Source organism: Thalassophryne amazonica, chromosome 5 (assembly GCF_902500255.1).
Source record: "Thalassophryne amazonica chromosome 5, fThaAma1.1, whole genome shotgun sequence".
NCBI classification, from domain to species: domain Eukaryota; kingdom Metazoa; phylum Chordata; class Actinopteri; order Batrachoidiformes; family Batrachoididae; genus Thalassophryne; species Thalassophryne amazonica.
The window spans coordinates 47,156,766-47,178,563 of NC_047107.1; the positions used below are offsets into that span (position 1 = coordinate 47,156,766).

General features: G+C 40.5%; 1 protein-coding gene across 1 annotated transcript in view; it reads left to right on the forward strand.

The window, feature by feature from the left end:
- Positions 1–21,798, forward strand: part of tmem167a (transmembrane protein 167A) — a 40,723-nt gene that overhangs the window by 8,999 nt on the left and 9,926 nt on the right. Inside the window, exons 2-3 of the mRNA XM_034170106.1 lie at positions 7,464–7,573; positions 16,928–16,962. Coding sequence (XP_034025997.1) covers positions 7,464–7,573; positions 16,928–16,962 — 145 coding nt within the window. The remainder of the gene's footprint in view (positions 1–7,463; positions 7,574–16,927; positions 16,963–21,798) is intronic.

Below are 21,798 nucleotides of genomic sequence, written 5' to 3' on the forward strand. Positions count from 1 at the left end.
TGCTGCGCCATCACACACATGGTCAAATTTAGTGTATCCCTTTGTTTTCCCCAACTTGTAAAATTGAACCATTTTTGTTTTTTTTTTGTTTTTTTTATGTTGTCGTTGTTTGTTTGTTTTTTTGTTTTGTTTTGTTTTGTTTTGTTTTAAGGTTGGTGGACTGGGTCCCTGCATGATTTGTTTTAATCCCTCTTTCTCTGTGATTCAGCAGATGCATTTCAGCTGGAGGTAGAACATGCAAGCCTCGCAGTCACTTTTTTTTTATTATTATTGTTGTTATTACACTCAGTGTGAGTCTGAGCAAAATGCAGAAGAAAGAGTGGACTTCTTCCGGAGACAGTTTGTCAGTGTGACCAGGGATGGAGCTGTGACCCACCCGGTGTGAGAGGAGTGCTGAGCCCCTCACACCGGGCAGAGAGAGACAGCAGCCAGTCGTCGCGCGAGTAGCCACTCCCCACGTCCCACGTAGAGCGGAGAGCAACCAGCGGACGAAACAGTGTTTGTTTTTTTAAACTGACAAACACACTGCTTTGCTTTAAATGTGCAGTAAGCTATTTCAGCTGATCAGCGTGAACCATTTTTCTCCTCAAAGGCTTTATTATACTCTGTGTGTCGCGTTGGAAAGCTATAGCTTTTGTGCTAAGTTGATTAGCGTTTACACGGCTTATGCGCATGCTCTAGTCGTCTTCTGATTTTTTTTTTCCTTGGGATGTTACAGCGCTACACACAGGCCTAGCATATGTACTACGTTAAACTGAACTTTGAGGCACAGAATTGGCCTCGAACATTTTTTGTAATCGAATTATTCGAGTTACTTGACTAATCGTTTCAGCCCTACTAAATAGAAATTACATCTTAACTATACCTTACCTAGTGACATTTCATAAACAGCTACCCTGCATCATTGATATGTCATCTCTGGGGTGCCAGTTTTTGTGAAGTACAAACATGTGATGTACTCTGTAACAGGAAATGATAAATGAGTGTACATGTTCCCATGCAACAAGCCAAACGTTCTGTGACCAATAGAGCCATCCTTCTTTTCAGTAACTGCCATCATTGTTCCATCCTTGGAGTCTGTCAGTTTCTTGATCTGTAAACAATCAGCTTTTAGTGCAGCAGTAACCACAGCCTCACAAGATGTTGTTCAGAGGGGTGTATTGTTTTCCTTCACTGTAAATTTCACATTTAGGGCCTGCAAGTTCTCAAGGTTTAAGTCAGGTAATGAAGAGCACCATGTCATTATTCTGAAATAAAATTTAAATTGTATAAAAATTGGATTTGTTTTGAAAATATTACATTGCCCTAATAGGGAAGGAAAAGAGTAAAGGCATGTTTTCTTGCATTTACATTTTGATTATAACTTTTGTTGGCTGTCCGTTGAAACAGCACATTCAATAACTCCTAAAATGTAAATGGATATAAGGTGAGCTGGTGACTAAATGTTAGCAAGGAGTCACAACGTGGCAGGGCAGACAGTTGTGGAATGGCTTTAGTTCTTGCAGCCACTCACAAAAACATGGAATCATCACATACACATGATGTTCACTCAGCCTTTTAACGTCATATCAAATAAACAGATCAGGGATGTGTCACAAAACCTGTTTATTCTAGCTTGGTGACACATACCTAAAAGAAGATAAACTATTTGAATTTGTGGCATGTTATTTTCTGCATCATGTAGCTCAGTGCTGATGGGAAAAATATTTAATCAACAACAATAATCGCAGTTGGTACATTTGAGTTTTATAATAGTTTGAATTGTTTGAGGCACGGACTTCACAAATGAAAAATAGTTTTTCCGTCAACATTTTTCTAATTTTCTTGAATAGATGGATTAGGGTTGCGGGATAGAGCTTGGTTATGAGTCACTTTATGTAGCGCCAAATCACAACATGAGTCATCCCAAGGCAACTGTGATTTATCTTAAAATTTTCCTGACAAATTTTTAGTCATACTGAGATCGAGACTGTTCGCTGGCCATGTCACTGAATGAATGCAGCTCAAGCAGTTGGTTTACATAAACCTTAGCAAAAACCTTCCAGATTAATATTTTTTCCAACTTCATACACTTCTTGTTACCAAAATAATTAAGTCAGCTAGAAAACATACTTTACTTCTATATAAAGTTATTTTAATATTTACAAGATGGGTTTATTTTAGTTCTTGTGCACTGTCAGCAGTTCAACATTTCTGGTTCCTGTGTTAATGAATGGTTAGTGATGCTAACCATTGATCCACAATGACAACTGGATGTCTTTGGTACTACAGTAGATCTCTCCACAGGGTCCTTGGGTACCATTGGAATGACTTTTTGCCAAACAAATCATCACTTAGAAAGATTCAGATGAGGCATACCACTAGAGCGGCAACTAACTGATTAATTGTCAGCTGTTTGGTAATAAATTAATAATTTTGACTCTTCTCTTTTAAATGTCTAAATTCTCTTATTTAAGGTTCTTAAATGTGAATATTTTCTGTTTTGTTTTGTTGTTGTTTTTGTTTTTTTGTTTTTTTCCCCCCCCTGGGAGTTTCTTTACTCCTCTCTGACAGTAAACTGAATATTTGCAGCACTTCACTTTTTCCACATTTTGTTATGTTATAGCCTTATTCCAAAATTAAATAATACATTTTGTCCCTCCAAATTCTACACACAATACCCCATAATGACAACATGAAAGTTTTTTTTTTTTTTTTTTGCAAATTTATTAAAAATAAAAAATTATAAAATCACATGTACATAAGTATGTGTACCCTTTGCTCAGTACTTTGTTGATGCACCTACAGTAGTGTTCAGAATAATAGTAGTGCTATGTGACTAAAAAGATTAATCCAGGTTTTGAGTATATTTCTTATTGTTACATGGGAAACAAGGTACCAGTACATTCAGTAGATTCTCACAAATCCAACAAGACCAAGCATTCATGATATGCACACTCTTAAGGCTATGAAATTGGGCTATTAGTAAAAAAAGTAGAAAGGGGGTGTTCACAATAATAGTAGCATCTGCTGTTGACGCTACAAACTCAAAACTATTATGTTCAAACAGCTTTTTTAGCAATCCTGTGAATCACTAAACTAGTATTTAGTTGTATAACCACAGTTTTTCATGATTTCTTCACATGTGCGAGGCATGGAGTCAACCAACTTGTGGCACCTTTCAGCTGTTATTCCACTCCAAGATTGTTTAACAACATTCCACAATTCATTCACATTTCTTGGTTTTGCTTCAGAAACAGCTTTTTTGATGTCACCCCACAAGTTCTCAATTGGATTTAGGTCCGGGGATTGGGCAGGCCACTCCAAAACATTAATTTTGTTGGTTTGGAACCAAGATTTTGCTTGTTTACTAGTGTGCTTGGGGTCATTGTCTTGTTGAAACACAGATTTCAAGGGCATGTCCTCTTCAGCATAAGGCAACACGACCTCTTCAAGTAATTAACATATCCAAACTGATCCATGACATCTGGTCTGCGATATATAGGCCCAACACCATAGTAGGAGAAACATGCCCATATCATGATGCTTGCACCACCATGCTTCACTGTCTTCACTGTGAACTGTGGCTTGAATTCAGAGTATGGGGGTCATCTCACAAACTGTCTGTGGCCCTTGGATCCAAAAGGACAATTTTACTATCAATCATCACTCCACAAAATATTCCTCCATTTCTCTTTAGGCCAGTTGATGTGTTCTTTGGCAAATTGTAACCTCTTCTGCACGTCTTTTATTTAACAGAGGGACTTTGCGGGGGATTCTTGCAAACAAATTAGCTTCACACAGGCGTCTTCTAACTGTCACAACACTTACAGGTAACTCCAGACTGTCTTTGATCATCCTGGAGCTGATCAATGGGTGAGCCTTTGCAATTCTGGTTATTCTTCTATCCATTTTGATGGTTGTTTTCCATTTTCTTCCACGCGTCTCTGTTTTTTTTTTTTTTTTGTCCATTTTAAAGCATTGGAGATCATTGTAGATGAACAGCCTATAATTTTTTGCACCTGCGTACGTTTTCCCCTCTCCAATCAACTTTTTAATCAAACTACGCTGTTCTTCTGAACAATGTCTTGAATGTCCCATTTTCCTCAGGCTTTCAATGAGAAAAGCATGTTCAACAGGTTCTGGCTTCATCCTTACATAGGGGACACCTGATTCACACCTGTTTGTTCCACAGAATTGACAAACTCACTGACTGAATACCACACTACTATTATTCTGAACACCCCCTTTTCTACTTTTTTTACTAATAGCCCAATTTCATAGCCTTAAGAGTGTTCATATCATGAATGCTTGGTCTTGTTGGATTTGTGAGAATCTACTGAATGTACTGGTACCTTGTTTCCCATGTAACAATAAGAAATATACTAAAAACCTGGATTAATCTTTTTAGTCACATAGCACTACTATTATTCTGAACACTACTGTATATGTTAGTCAGGTATATGTCAGTTCAGCGAGGTCATCTAAAATATTGTGCATGCAAAAAAAATTTTCAACGTATGGCTCATACATCCCGCATACACGGGCCATAAGTTGTAGGTACGTTTTGTGGTTGTTGACACACATTGCTTGTAAGTTACTCATGAGTCGAAATGCGTTGCGATAATGTCTAGGGTACCCAAAACTTATTTCTAACCTATGAGTAACTTATGTATATCGAACTTATCTCCAATGCATGTTGATGTATGTATTTGATGTGTTCCAGATGACCACAGAACTTACTGAATGTGTCAGCTGCCGTATAATGGTGCATTGGCAGCATTTTTGATACGTCGACATATGCTGGCTAAATCGCAACAACTGCTGTGACAGCTGCATAACTTATTCGACGTTCGCCAAATTTTTCATAAGTCAGCATACGCTGAGTAAATTGTCAAGGAGTGACAGGCGTTTGCATGTTTTCCCATGTTTGCGTGGGTTCCCTCTGAGTGCTCCCACTTCCAAAATTGTGCAGGTTAGCTGAAAAAGAAGCTTTAGCTTGACAGTGGTTGTGTTTGCCTGTCCATATGTGGTCCTTTGATAAACTTGTGGCCTGTCCAGGGTGTACCCTGCCTCTTACACACTGACCGCTGGGATATGCTCCAGCCATACCTATGGCACTTATTTTGAATTAAAAAGGTATAGAAAATGGATGAAATAATGTCAGTATTAAAAATAACTAAACTCACATTATTTGTCCTTAATAGGATTAACCTGTGTGCAGTTTTGAAAACTGGAAGTTGAAACATTTTCACCAACTTGTGCAAAAATATGACTTCAGCTGTTCACGTTTTCTGCAGTTATCACCTGACACATAAGTTTGACACCAAACTAATTTTCTATTAATGGAATGAAAAAGTATCCAAATGTCACTGTATACTAGGCATGTGAATCTCATCACTGACAATGATTCGATACGCACCTCGATACACTACCAGCGATATAATACATATTGCAATCACCCCTGTTCCCGATTTGCTGTTATCTGATATGTATTTGATAGTGATTCAAATTCCTCACAATGCATTATGATGCGATTTGGTGAGATACGATTAGGGATGGATATTGATAAGAATTTATCTATCCATGCCATTATCAATTCTGCTTATGGATCCAATTCTTTGATTCCCATATTAATACGTATCTCTTGTGAATTATATGTGTACTAAAAGTAGGCTTTACAGATTTTCTGTGTCAACAACATTTTATTGTCTTAAAGTAAGTATTTATGAAATTGGTCACTGGATCCTTGATATCTGGACATGAAGCTTCAAGCAGACCAGCTGCAGTCTGCAACCAATGTAGAGAAATAATCCTTTTCTCGATAAACCCCCTTAAAACAAAGGCCGCTCCGGTGTCCCGAACCGCCCGTGGTGCATTCAGTGTGCATTGAAAAAAATCGATACAAGTAGGCAGCAAACGATGCAACACAGTTCAACCCATCATTTGCATTGATGCATGCTAAATGAATCAATGCACTCGCATCTTGATTTGTATCGATTAATCTCCACATGCCTATATATACCTCTTTTTTGATCGTTGAGGTCATACAATTCCCATTTACTCCACAGTCCTTTGCTTGACATACAACCTCATACCATAAATGACTGAGGAAATTTGCTTATTAATTTCAGGAAGTAATGTTTCGTGTTCTTGGCCAGTGCATACCTTTCTTCCACACTCTGATTCTCTTGATTAAACTGTAGCTTGTTTCTTCTGTTTAGATATTTATGGTTATTTTGCTTGGTCTTACTATTTGTAAATCCCAATCTTTTTAGGTGATGTATTACAGTACTATCAAAAGCAGTAACCCTTGTATCTTGTGCATTTTCTGTTTTCAAGTTTTGAATTTTCTATCCTGACACTTTGACTTCTTTCTTCTTTGGTAAACTTGCATGTTTTTCTTTCACGTTTACTTTTTTTTTTGCCACAATCTGTTTGATTTCTCTTTTTTTTTCTTTTTTTTTTTCTTTTTTTTTATGAGTCTTATTTATACATTTCATTTATATGTTTATTTATACATTTAACAAGTCTCTTGTTGGGGCCATATTTTCTCTTAATTACCCTAAGTCTAAGAGGTCAGTGAGATCTGTAAGTGGATGAGTGCAATGAAACACAACACCCTTGGCTTGGATTGAATCATTGTTTTTGTCATGGGCTGTTTTTTAGCTCGGCAAAGAGAAAAAAAAAGGGGGGGGGGGGGTGGCAAATCTATGTTTCCATTTATTGATGAACTTACAAAACAGTGAAAACAAGGAACTTTTGCCCATGGGTCTGATTGAAAACAAGCTGTGCAATGTTTTAATAATATTTTAAAAGAAAATAGAACCTTCTCTCTCTACTGCAGTACCAAGCTCAACTCGCCACACCGCATTGAATCACTGCAGCCTAGCTGCGCCGAGTCCTCCTGAGCAGACATACAAGTCTTGAAAAGTAGGTTTATTTGTTTGTTTGTACTTTAAGGCCACCATGACAAAGGGAAGGCAGTGTACGCTCTATCCTCAGCTCGTGGTATTTCAGAGAGTTTCTTTCTGTTGTTATACCCCAAAGCACTGGCAGTTGTAGAGAAACTTGATTGAGGTTCGGTTTGTCACTAAATGAAAAGTTACTGGCTGGTAGTTATAGTTTGTGGCTTTGTCATGACATTGGAGTGTGATGAATTGCTTAAATTTAAGTTTGAGGTCAGCATTTGGGGTAATGCAATAACATTTTTGCATTTTAAAAATGATTGTGCATTTTTACTTTGTGTAACAGTCAGTGGGCGTGTGGCGTTGATAGTAATATGCTGCTGATATGGTCTATACGTATAGTTTGTTTTCAGAGCCCCAAAATAAGTAGATGGTCCAGCATGATTCCTAATGGGACCCACAGGTTACATAAGATGAGTGTTGCAAGAAACACACATATAATTGTCCATCACTTTATCTAACCTGCACAAAATCACCCATGTTGTACTAAAAATATCACTGTGTTCTGTCTTGCAGTCAGCCATTTTCAACTTCCAGTCACTGCTGACTGTGATTCTCCTCCTGATCTGTACCTGTGCCTACATCAGAGCGTTGGCTCCAAGCCTACTCGACAAGAACAAGACTGGGTATGATCTCATACAATACTTATTGAAAATACTGAATCAGTCATGAAAGTCACCCAAGTCATCTCTCGGAACTCCGAATGCTGAGTTTTCTCTTTTCCTATCAGAGACAAAGTCACGTCATGTAGTCTAAACAAATCTGACATGGTATTTTCATTAACATCAAGTGGGTTTCCGTTGCCCTCCAAAAGGCATAACTTGAAGTGGCAAATTGAAAATATGCTTCATGGAAAGAAGTGTATTTTGAAGAAAAAAAAATGCTAAAAAAAAAAAATACACATTATTGGTTTCATGAAGTACTTTTTCAAAAGTCTTGGAAAGTCTTACGTCAAAAACTGCAGTGGAAACATTTTTTCCAGTATTACATTTCAAATGGTGGCTTAGACATTAAGCATTTTGTCTCACTTCTCAATAGGGCAAGTGTGACAGTACTTTCACTTGTCCTATATAAAATGGGTCTTGTCTGACAAATTTTCTTTCATGATGTCAAACCTTAAACCCTGCTGAACACATAATGTCCATTTCTTGCATGTCATTTCTTTTAGGGATGCGCAGTATCGTATTTTTGCCAGTATTCGATATGAAAATATTTTCAAATTTATTTTCACCAGTAACTATATTATACATAAACTTTGTTTTCTGTTCGTTTGTTGTCTTTAATTTCACTGATGTTTAACTGAAAATTATTAATATTTTTCCCACTAGTTTTCTTTTTTATTTTAATTTGATACAAAACTGTGAAAATAGTCATTACTACCAACTTTTATATTATGTTACACTTATAACTAGAGCACCACACTCATCGAGCGTAAACATCCGCCAACACTAGTTTGCAGTTCCACAAATTTTTACCTTGGAAAATTTTTTCAACGTCAAAGTACTGTTAAAAGTGGCTTTTCATAAGCTAAAATATAATACAAAATATAGATCAAAGGGGCGTTTCAATATTAAAATCTAGGGCTGTAGCTATCGATTATTTTAGTAAGAGTATTCTATCGATTATTCTGCCAATTAATCGAGTAATCGGATAAAAAGTACTTTTGCGTTTTTAACAACATCAAAAGTCCAGGACTCTCCCTAAGCAATGGCACAATGTCACTGCGTCATCACGGAGATTGTCAAATTTAGGGTACCCTTTCTGTTTTCCTGGGTAATCATTTATTTTTTCACATCTTTACAAGTTTTGGATCTTTCCTGGTGTCACGAGGTCAGCCAAAGTCTTGACATTTTGCTGAAATGGCGATGGGATGTGGCTTTCTGTTTTTGTGTTTATCCTAACTTGTAAAATTTAACCATTTAAGGTTTTTTTTTTTTTAAGCTTGGTGAACTGGGTCCCTGCATGACTTTTTTTAAATCCCCCTTTCTCTGTGATTCAGTCAATGCATTTCAGCTGGAGGTTGAACATGCAAGCCTCACAGTCAGGTTTTTTTTTTAAATTATTATTATTGTTATTTTGAGTTACTGTGTTTGTGAAGTGTTGTGTGTTGCCCAAAAAAAGCGAAAATTAAAAAGTGAAACGCTCAGTGCGAGTCTGAGCAAAACACAGACGGAAGAGTGGACTTCTTCCAGAGACTGTTTTTCAGAGGTGGCCGAGACGGAGCTGTGAGGGCAGTGCTGAGCCGCTCACACCGGGCAGGGAGAGGCAGCCATGGGAATAGCCACTCCCCATGTAGAGCGGAGAGCAGGCAGCGGATGAAACGGTGTTTTGTTTTATAAACAAACACACTGCTTCACTTTAAATGCGCAGTAAACTATTTCAGATGATCAGCCTGGACCGTTTTTCTCATAAAAGGCTTTATTTTACTCTGTCGCGTTGGAAAGCTGTAGCTTTTATGCTAATTTGATTAGTGCTTACACAGCTCATGCATGCTAGTCTTCTTCTGTTTGTTTTTCTTGGGACGTTACAGCGCCACACACAGGCCTGGCATATGTACTACAACATTAAACGAAGCTTCGAGGCACAGAATTTGCCTCGAACATTTTTTGTAATCGAATTATTGGAGTTACTCGACTAATCGTTTCAGCCCTATCAAAATCAAATATTCACTAAATCCACAATACAGATCAGATGTGGATCAGATTCAGTCTATTCATTGAGAGTGCCAGTTTGCACCTCATTGTCACAAACGAGAGGGATTACGGCACTTTTTTATTGAGCTGTAATGCAAAATGTACACCAAATGGGGTTTACAGTATTAAATTCAGATGTCCACAAAATCCATAATCTGGATCAGATCTGGATCAAACTTTGTCAGTTGATAAAGGATACCATCTTACATACCTCTTTCAAATAAGAAAGAAATTTGATCATTTTTGACAGTTCTGAATTTTTGAAATTTCATTGAATGTTAAGGGCCCCTTCACACATTATGCGAATTTGGTCAAAGTACGCATGAAGCAGGAATCGTATGCACACATAATGAAAATGTATGCAGATTTTTTTTTTCAGTTCATTTTACTTTAATATGAATGTTTTTGTATAGCAGCCTTTGCTGCCACTCATTTTATTACGTTCAGTGTCCAGGTGGTTAGTGCTCTTGGTTTCAATACAAAAGGTTCCTACTTCAAACCCCACCCCTGCCACATTTCTCCACATCATGTGCAGTTGTATTAGGGAGAGCATCCAGTGTAAAACATGTGCCAAATCAGTCTTTGAGCTGCTGTGGCAACCCTGAGTGAAAACAAGGGAACAGCCGACGGGACTTAAAAATGCTCTTATTGAGATGACCTACTTGTAAAATATGATAAATAATATTTCATTCTACCTTTAAATTATCATTTAGATATTAAGGTGATTTTATAGTTTAGTTATTCAGTTCAACAGTAAAATTATGAATCTTATGCTCCTTTCTATGTGTTACAAGCAGAACTGTGACCTGACGGACAGTCAGCTCTCTATTGCACAAAATATTACATTACATATAAACTACAGCCATTATCTTTAACTAAATGGTAACTTTAGCTGCGTTTTGTTTTTCAGTGGTAGACATAGGTTTCACCTGCACATAACTGAACACCTGAATTTCACAAAAGGATTTGTGCATTTTACAGTCATAAACTGTACATATGGCAGATCAACACAGGTGCTGCAAACAAACATCATGGTGTTACGCAAGTGAGTTGGAAGACATGACATTTTCAAGACATGAACGATTAAATCCATTGTGAATCACTGCTTTGAGTCTGCATTCCCCAGGTCCTCAATCACGATGTGAAATGAAATTTAATAAAACTTTCCGCAGGCTGACTGTGCTAACATTTCTCATAATACATTTCCTAGCAAATCACAATGCATTTTGTCAGTCACATGTCTGATGTACTGTGATTCCCTGATTGACTTCCAGTGTCACAGACCGAATGGTCCGCCCCTAAAAATTTGTCCGCCTTTTGCATCTGCACGTCATTTCAGACCACAGCAGCACGTCTGAGACAGAGTCTCTTCACCCAAAGCAATCAAATGGATTAATGGGATTATTAACCATCAGATGATAAAGGTAAACCCCCTTAAATCATTATAAAGTCAGTTTTAAGCAGAAATGAGGCCATTTTAATCAGAAACGAGGCAAAATTCTGTGGCGCTCTGATCGCTTCCATCGCCTTTTATTATGAAATAATGCTGAATTTATGTGGAAATGATTGTTGTACAAAAGCTTCAGATATCTGTTGTTGAGATACAGGGTGGGCCAATAAAATGTTACCACTTTTTGATCGTACACAAGTTTTTGAAATGAGAACTTAGTTGAAAATTTTATTATTATATTATATTTTGAGACTTGTAACAGAAGCACCAAATTAACATTTGATGCCAAAGGTTTCCCACTTTGTCTCTTGTTTTCCGCACAGTTCAGTAATTGATGACATGTTCAATCCACACTCCTCTTCTTTGGATTACAAAAGTGGTAACATTTTATTGACCCACCCTGTAGATGATGACTGGAGTGCAGTTTGAATCAGAAATGAGGTGCTACTCCGTGAACTGCGTCATCGGGGGGACCAATCTTTAGGGGGGACTGTTCGGTCTGCGACACCGGGTTAAAGTAATGAATGCATCCACTTCATATGAACACAACTGCAGCTGTCCTATGCAGACAACAAAATAGAGTTCCCCTGTTGTATGGACAGCTTTTCTAATTGTCTTCAGCAATCGGACAAGGATTAATATTGAACTCTGTGACATGTAGAAAGTCAAGAGATGGATAGCTTGTTAAAAGTTACAAGAAAGAACATCACAGTAATATTAAAAGTTAAAATTATTCAGCGGGATTTAGCAATCATTACCATGACTGGAATTACAGTTCTCACGTGAACCTCGCTAGAATGACCGTTATCATGACATGAGAAAACCCAACAGTGGCCTTCAGTCACTTAGTGGAAACGCTATCACTGACTGTGATTGAATGCTAGTCACTGAACATAATCACATCTAATTTTCCTCCTACATACAATACAATGAGTTATGAGTTCAGTGGTATGAATATTTCATGAGGTGAAAGCTGGAACATACCATTCAATAAGGTGAAGCAGAGTTGAATGGTATGTTCCAGCTTTCACTGAATTAAATATTGGTTCCATTGAAAGAATGTAAAAACATTCATTATTTGTTTTATATAACGGCTAAAATAGGTCTTTGTCATTTGATATTATATTAATTTATAACTACAGAAAAGGTGACCATTGCTGCTTAAGTGCAACACAAACGTTAAATAGGTGTCCAAATTGTGACGTGTAGTCCGGTGATGCTGTGCAGTGACTTCGTACTTCCATTAAAAAAAAAGACTGTGTGTAGTTCCTCAGTCCAGCGAAAAATCACGTCAGCTTTTCATCTGAACAGCTCTTCATGCATCCAGACGCCTTACAGCGGAGTGTGTGTGTGTGTGTGTGTGTGTGTGTGTGTGTGTGTGTGTGTGTGTGTGTGTGTGTGTGTGTGTGTGTGTGTGTGTGTGTGTGTGTGTGTGTGTGTGTGTGTGTGTGTGTGTGTGTGTGTGTGTGTGTGTGTGTGTGTGTGTGTGTGTGGAGTGCAATGGTACCAAATGTATGGAACCAAATTGCACACTAAATGCAATGCAACACAAATGGGACACATAATCTGTCATGTGACATACAAAGCACCAATCAAATGACAAGGATCCACTTAGCTGTTATATAATAGTTAATATGTAGCAGGAACTACAGGAGCTACTAGTATGGAGCTCCTAACTAGTTCCATACGAGTTAGTATGTAGCTAATTGATGTTTGTGGAGACATGAAGAGAATGCATACATAAATTGCCTAGATTTGCTACTTCATTAATTTTGCTCTGGATTATGAAAGATTAATTTGCTGTCATTGAGGCTCACTATACGGTGAGGAAAATAAGTATTTGAACACCCTGTGATTTTGCAAGTTCTCCCACTTAGAAATCATGGAGGGGTCTGAAATTTTCATCTTAGGCGCATGTCCACTGTGAGAGACTTAATAAAAAAATCAGGAAATCACAATGTATGATTTTTTTAAATAATTTATTTGTATGTTACTGCTGCAAATAAGTATTTGAACACCTACCAACCAGCAAAGATTTTGGCTCTCACAGACCTGTTAATTTTTCTTTAAGAAGCCCTCTTATTCTGCACTCTTTACCTGTATTAATTGCACCTGTTTGAACTTGTTACCTGTATAAAAGACACCTGTTCACACACTCAATCAGTCACACTCCAACCTGTCCACCATAGCCAAGACCAGAGAGCTGTCTAAGGACACCAGGGACAAAACTGTAGACCTGCACAAGGCTGGGATGGACTACAGGACAACAGGCAAGCAGCTTGGTAGAAGACAACAACTGTTATGATTATTTATTAGAAAGTGGACGAAACACAAGATGACTGTCAATCTCCCTCGGTCTAGGATTCCATGCATGATCTCACTTTGTGGGGTAAGGATGATTCTGAGAAAGCTCAGAACTACACAGGAGGACCTGGTCAATGACCTGAAGAGAGCTGAGACCACAGTCAAAGATTACATTAGTAACACATGATGCTGTCATGGTTTAAAATACTGCAGTGCAGCAAGGTCCCCCTGCTCAAGCCAGCACATGTCGAGGCCCGTTTGAAGTTCACCAGTGACCATCTGGATGATCCAGAGGAGGCATGGGAGAAGGTCATGTGGTCAGATGAGACCAGAATAGAGCTTTTTGGAATCAGCTCCACTTACCATGTTTAGAGGATGAGAGCAACCCCAAGAAAACCATCCCAACCGTGAAGCATGGGGGGAACCATCATACTCTGGGGGTGCTCTTCTGCAAAGGCGACAGGACGACTGCACCGTATTGAAAGGAGGATGGATGGGATCATGTATTGCGAGATTTTGGCAAACAGCCTCCTTCCCTCAGTAAGAGCATTGAACATGGGTCATGGCTGGGTCTTCCAGCATGACAATGACCCCAAACACACAGCCAGGGCAACTAAGGAGGGGCTCCATAAGAAGCATTTCAAGGTCCTGGAGTGGCCTGGCCAGTCTCCAGACCTGAACTCAATAGAAAATCTTTGGAGGGAGCTGAAACTCCAAACCTGAAAGTTCTAGAGAAGATCTGTAAGGAGTGGACCAAAATCCCTGCTGCAGTGTGTGCAAACCTGGTGAAAAACTACAGGAAACGTTTGACCTCTGTAATTGCAAACAAAGGCTACTGTACCAAATATTAACATTGATTTTCACAGGTGTTCAAATACTTATTTACAGCAGTAACATACAAATAAATTATTAAAAAAATCATACATTGTGATTTCCTGATTTTTTTTTTTTTTTTTTTTTTTTATGTCTCTCACAGTGGACATGCGCCTAAAATGAAAATTTCAGACCCCTCCATGATTTCTAAGTGGGAGAACTTGCAATATCGCAGGGTGTTCAAATACTTATTTTCCTCACTGTATATGAATATATAAAACTTGAGTAGTTGAGTATTAAATTTAGTCTTTGTAATGTAAAATATTATTGCCAAGAAATGACCAGGTTAATTTGTCCTCTCAGTTTGTAATATACATGATATGACCATGAAGGACTTGCTTGTTTTTCCAGCAATTGAGGAACTCCTCGCTGAAGTGAGTAAAGTTGCAGAAAGCTTACATTTTCATCAGTTATTCTTGGATGAACAAACCCCATGATTCACTCCTAATAGGTCTGGCTTAGCTCGAGAACAGCCACACACACAGAGCTGGAGCAGAGGGACGCCCTCTTCAGACAAACATCAGAGTGAGAGAGACAGATGGTGTGATTTAATAGTTTAACAAACATCTTGATTGATTTGTTGACCGATGTGAGCCATTATTTTTGTGAGTTGAGCTACATATTGTGCCAGTGATTCTTGTTTGATGCACACTGCTCTACAATCTATTTGGAATATTGGCTACAATGTTTTGCACTGAATTCTTTTTTTGTTTGTTTGTTTTTTTGTTTTGTTTAAATTGTCTGAATTAAGAGCATTTAGGGGTGGTGGCCAAGTGGTTCGTGTGCTTGGTTTCAGTGTGGAAGGCTCCCAGTTCAAACCCCTGCCACATTTCTCCATGTAATATGGAGTTGGAGTTGCATCAGGAAGGGCAGGGTTCTCACCAGGATTTTTTCACAGTGTAGTGGGGGTCTTACCGGGGCATAGCTGCGCAACAAGCGTTTTAGGCGTGAGTATTGTAGGAGGGTCCGGGGTCATCCCCCAGAGAAAACTTGGAAACTTACTGGGATCTTAAATAATGTACGACATGTCTTTTAAAAAAGAAAAACGGAAAAGCCCCCTCGTGCTGGTTAAATCACAGCATAGGGGCCCCCTATGCTGAACTTCGCTGGCGAAAACCCTGAAGGGCATCCGGCGTAAAACTTGTGCCAAATGACTATGCAGATCCACCTTGGATCTGCTGTGGCGACCCTGAGTGAAAACAGCCGAAGGGACTTACTTATCAAAATATGTTAGTGAACCTTGACTTATTACTATATGGGACACATAAACATTTATCAGTTTTTGTTGTATTCTTCTTGTAGAATTCGAGTCTCCTACTCAGTTTATCTTACAATTTATCAAACATATTTTTCAGTTTTAAATTGTCCTTCATTGTGTTTTGTTTTGTTTTTTCTGCCTAATTTGGCATGTCTAATTTGTTGGCCACGTGTGTGTGTGTGTGTGTGTGTGTGTGTGTGTGTGTGTGTGTGTACATATATATTGTATACAAACGATGATTGGCTGAAAAGTTTTGCCAACTGTGCAGTTATTTCTATAACAAGCGAGATAATCACATGCATTGCAGACCTACGTAAAGCTTGGAATGTTCTCTATCAGGTAGTGTCATTACTTTTACTCATAGTCACCTTTCTACACACTTGTGCCAAACGGTGGACAGGTTTTTGCACCCTGTTGCTGAAGAAATTGGCTGTCTCTTGGCACCAGCGATGCAAAGCTGCTTCCACCTCTGCATCATTGGTGTAATGCGTCCATTCTGGTGTTCTTCCATCTTGGGGAAAAAGGAAAAAGTCAGAGGGCGTAACATCCAGACTGTACAGCAGGTGTAGTAAGATTTGAGGAGGACAAAGAAAAAGTAAGATTTGAGCCACTGCAAAGCACATCCTGTGTTTTTCGACTTGTGTGTGAATGAATATTGTCATGCTGCAGAATTGCATGTTTTCCTGGATGAACCCATTTGCATCATTTGCAAAGTGTCCACATATTTCTTGGAGGTGAAAGTGTTGCAGTGTTCCAAAAATTCTGTGCAGACTACACACTGGACTAGGTGCTCTATATCTGTGACTGTTATGAGGCGTCCACTACGGGCCTGGTTATGCAGACTCATCATGGCTGGATTTTTGCCTGTCATACTCCTTGACCTCCTCCTATGTTTGTACATCCCCACAGAAGACAACACACATTTTTTGGCGGTTGTCCACAGGTGTACAACCCTCCATCATGAATTCAAGAACAACACATTGTTTCAAATCCAGGTCCATGAACATCAGCATTTTTTACCAGTTACTGTGCGTGTGTAATGTCGAAGGCGATTCTCCGCATGTACGTGCATGCACATTTGCACGTGTACACACACACACGTGCAAATGTAATCTCATCAATGACTGCTGGTGCATGTAATCATGTCTGATCAGTGTTTCCAGCTTGTCAGATTGAAGCCACATGGATAGGTATGGCAAAGATTAAGGGATTCTATATTGCCCACTTTATCTTGGATCTTTTAAGCAATGTATGAGGAATAGGGCTGTGCAAAACCCAACGCATCACTCACATCCTGTTTTTTTTTAATCATTTCAATAATTGTGTTCAATTTAATGCAGCAAAAGGACAGACGTAGAAGTGCTTGTTTCTTAATTTCTCCGTTTATCTTTTTTTCTTTTAGGCTTCTTGGAATTTTCTGGAAATGTGCCAGAATAGGTAAGCTTGTGGCTATTTGTTTATTTTATAATTAATACAAAATAAATGAGTATAAAACTTAAAATCTTGATGCAAATTAAATGAAACAGAAAACATTCAATTGGTGCATTCGTCCACTTAAACTCAGTATATTGTTTGTGCAACTTTAGCAGCAGTAATGGTCTTCAATCTGCTTAAGTATATCAGCTTTGCACATCTTGACCCCTGTCCCGATTGTTCCTTGTGGGACTGCTCAGGTTTTGTGTGGATTCTAAGTGAACAGACTTTTATCAAGTCCAGCCACAAATTCTCAGTAGGATTGAGATCTGGACTCTGACATGGCCACTCCAGAACATTAATGTTGTTGATTTTAAGCCATTCTTCTCGAGAGTTGGCTTCATGCTCGGAGCGGTTGTCGCCCTGCTTGAAATCTCTCCAGTCTCGGGTTGCTTTTTGCAGACTCCACCAGGTTCTTCTGTAGGATTTTCATGCATTTTGCTATATGTTAATCTCTATTCTTATAAGCCGTGCATTGCCTGCATGAAAAAACCATCCTCGCAGATGCTGCCACCCCCATGGTCTATGGTCTGGAGAGTGCGAGTATGATGATATGCAGCAATTGGCTTAACATTGATTTTCCAAGTGGTCAGCGGAACGTTTTGGCAGTGAATGAAGTATGGATATAGTATGGATGGACGCAACAGAAGTGATGTTTTTTTTTTTTTTTGACAAATTATGTGCTGGTGTCCCAGCTTTCATGATGGCGTTATCATACGTCTTGAGAAAGGAGCACCAGTCATGATTGGTTGACTTTCCCCTGTGGTCAAGGGATGAAAATAGAAGATTGCAACGTTTAAGGTGCGTTTATGTAATCCAGCCTTTGGGGAAGTTTATTTGCTGGTTGGATTTTGGAGTGCCGCTCCTTGATGGTTGCTATGGTAACTGTGGGCGCACCTGATTTTGGGCGGACAAATTTGGTGCAGCATAGGATCCCTACGGGAGATGCTGCCCCTATTCGAGAGAGATACCGTCCGATCCCACCTATGTTGTATAAAGAAGTGAAGACTCTTCTTTCAGGTATGCTTGAGAGGGGAGTGATAAGGGAGAGTAGTAGTCCTTGGGCGGCTCCTATAGTTGTTGTGCGGAAAAAGGATGGTAGTTGGCGTTTCTGCGTAGATTATAGGAAGTTGAATGCAGTTACGCACAAGGATGCATTTCCCTTGCCTCGCATTGAAGAAACACTGACTGGCCTTAGCCAGTCAGAATGGTTTCTCAGACTTTGGACCTTGCCAGTGGTTACTGCAGGTTGAAATGCATCCTGATGACCGGGAAAAAGACGGCTTTTGCTACCCCCACTGGGCTTGTATGAGTTTGGAGCGAATGCCTTTTGGACTTTGTAATGCGCCTGCAACCTTCCAACGGTTGATGCAGCAGTGCCTAAATGGACAGATGGCGGAATCATTACTGGTGTATTTGGATGACATCATTATATATTCCGCTAATTTTTCTTCCCACCTTCAGCATCTTGACCGGGTGTTTGAGCGGTTGTGGCGGCATGGTCTGAATTGCGTCCAGATAAGTGCAGGTTGTTGCAAGCGGGAGGTAGCAGTCCTGGGACATGTGAGTGGATGCGACAGGGTGTGAGACCTGATCCGAGAAAAAGTCAGTGCTGTCTTGGATTGGCCTGTCCCGAGTACTATTAAGCAGGTCAGGGCATTTTTGGGGTTAGCTGGGTATTATAGGCGATTTGTTGCGGGATTTGCTAAATTAGCTCGGCCCCTGAATAGGCTTTTGACAGGCGTTCGGGTGGATAAGAAGTCACAGTCCAAGAAGGTGAATTGGACTACGGCGCGTCAAGTCTCGTTTGATGCCCTAATGAAGGCTTTAACGCAGGCTCCGGTTCTGGCATACGCTCATTATGATAAGCCTTTTATTTTGTACACTGACGCTAGTAACCAGGGACTTGGGGCTGTGTTGTCTCAGGTCCAGGATGGTCAGGAACGTGTTGTAGCTTATGCTAGTCGGAGCCTGCATCCAAGTGAACAGAATGATGTGAATTATAGCTCATTCAAACTTGAGTTGTTGGCCTTGAAATGGCTGTGACGGAAAAAGTTTAAAGATTTTTGACAGGAGCAGAATTTACCGTCTATACAGATAACAACCCCTTGGCTCATTTGCAGACGGCACATCTTGGGGCAGTGGAGCAGCGCTGGGTGGCACAGTTGGCTTCTTTTAATTACATAGTGAGATACCGTTCAGGTAAAACTAACGTCAATGCTGATGTCTTGTCAAGGTTTCCGGTTCCATCAAAGGGGGTTATAGTGTCAGCAAAGGAGCACGACCAGGGGTTAATGGTTAGTGCAGGTGTCGGGGTAATACCTGAGGATGGATGGGCGGAGGCTCAAAGCCTGGATTTGGATATCCAGGCTGTTAAGGGGTATGTTGTTGAGGGGAGCGTTCCAACTCGCTCCCAACGTCTGGTGCTCACGAGCCGAGCCCAAAAATTGCTCCGGCAATGGAGAAAGCTGACAGTGGTAGAGGGTGTGTTATGCCGGACCTTTGTTGATGGACAGAGTCATGAGGAATATCATCAGATCGTGTGTCCACGTTGTCGCTGTGAGGAGGTGTGGCAGAAGATTCATGAGGCTGGGGCTAACTTTGGTGTGGATAGGACTCTTGCTCAGCTTCGTCGAAGGTTTTATTGGCCTGATATGGAGAGGGAGATACGGGCATTTCAGGAGAAGTGTGCTATGTGCAGTCTGCAAAGGAGCCATGTTGAGCCTAGGGCTCCGCTTGGTTCGATTGGTGCTACTTATCCATTGGAGGTTATTGGGTTGGATTTTTTAACCCTTGGCCGACCAATGGATACGTATCAGAACATTTTGGTTGCAACTGATCAGTTTACTCGTTTTGCATGGGCAATTCCCACTTTAGATCAGTCTGCGCAAACGACGGTTAAAATGCTGTGGAAGCATATAATACAGCAGTTTGGGTGCCCCGCACGGTTCCATTCTGATCGTGGCCCGAATTTTGAGTCTGCTTTAATGCAGCAACTCTGTGAATTGTATGGGATAGGCAAAAGTAGGACAACGTCGTATCATCCGGCGGGTAATGGTGGTGTGGAGCGTTTTAACCAAACGTTGCTGAATATGCTACCGTTCATTGGAGAGGGAGAGGCATCGGGAGTTGGCCAAAACTACATTTCTGAGTTGGTTCATGCTTATAACAATACAGTGCATAGTGTGACCGGGTTATGCTCCTTCGTTTTTGATGTTCGGTAGCATTTACGGCTCCCTGTGGATGTGGGTCTTGGGGTGATTCTGAGCAATTATCGTTTGGGTTGAACGGGGTGGGTAAAAGATCATCATTGCAAACTGTTGTCGGCCTATAACATTGCACGTCAGAGGGCAGCTAGTGAGGCCTCCAGCGTAAATGTCAGTTTGATAAAAGTGCTAAAGCCTTGCCTCTGGTACCTGGGGAACGGGTGTGGATGCGGAATAGACTTCGCGAGGGGAAGGGGAGTTAAGTACTTGGTGGGACCCTGAAACCTATGTAATCTTGGATTGTGTAGGGAGTACTGGGGTTGTATATAGGGTGCGTCCAGAGAAAGGGGGGCATGAGCAGACTGTGCACAGGAACACTTTAAAGGTGTGCACCACACCTCAGGCTGAGTCTGGATTATCAACTAAAGGATGGACCCCTCAGGGGATGGGATGTGGAACCCCTGTGTGGTATGGGTTTTACCCAGCTGTGCCTGAGCAGCGACCGTTGGATGCCCCCAGGAACATGCTTCGCGCTCTACTCGTGTAAATTTGGCCGACCACCAGCCCGTTATCCTGATTAGTTTTTGTGTGCGTTGCAGGGACTGGCAACGATAAGGTGGGGGGGGATGTAATCCAGCCTTTGGGGAAGTTATTTGCTGGTTGGATTTGGAGTGCCGCTCCTTGATGATTGCTATGTAACTGTGGGCGCACCTGATTTCTTTTGGATCTTTGCAATCAGCTCACCTGGAGTGTGAAGTGGTTGGATACAAAAAGGGGGTTTGTAGTGTGAGGGGAGACTTCACTTCATTCCACTTCACGAGAGGAAAGGATTTGGTGGCGGAAGGCATGAAGAGCAGCTGGTGAGGAGAGCGACTGGATAACGGGAGTCGTGTTTGACGTTGATGTTACTGGTTCCAGCTGAATGCTCGCTGGCCGGAGAAACGCCATAAACTTGGATTATTCCGCAGCGGCAGGGGAGAACCCTGCCGTGTCTGTAGTACGCGGTCATGTGTTTGTGAGGTTGTGCTTTAAGCGAAAGTTGGCGTTTCCCGCAGGGACGGAGTTGTGTGCTCGCTGGCCTGGGGGTGTGTGTGGTGTAGGGGTGCACGGAAGGCGAGGTGACGGAGAGAGACGTCGGGAGGAGAGGACTAGCGACGAGGTGCGTTACGTGCCACAGCCGGGGAGGAGCCTTCCCGTCGGCTGAGATGATGCGTCGTGGCCACGTCGGGGGAGAGAAGGACACCGCCCTAAGCTGACAGTGGGAAAACGTCCGCGGATTGGTGGATGTTGGTTGGGTCCGGGATTGGTTGTCTCTGCTCGTTGACTGTTCGGCTCTGCTGGAAGTTGTTTTTTTTAAATATTTTTTCTCTGTTAAGAATTGTATTTTAAGATTTCTCTTTTTTACGTTGTAAAATTGGTAATAATTATTAAGATAAAGGTTTAGCCTTGTTTGTCACTCCAGCTCTATTTGACAATAACCAGTAAATTGGACATTTTGTGCTTTAACTCATCATTCAAAACTTACAATAATACATAAACCTTGCTTACATTTACATAGGCAGGATGTGTTACGAATGTCATATTTGCGTAATTC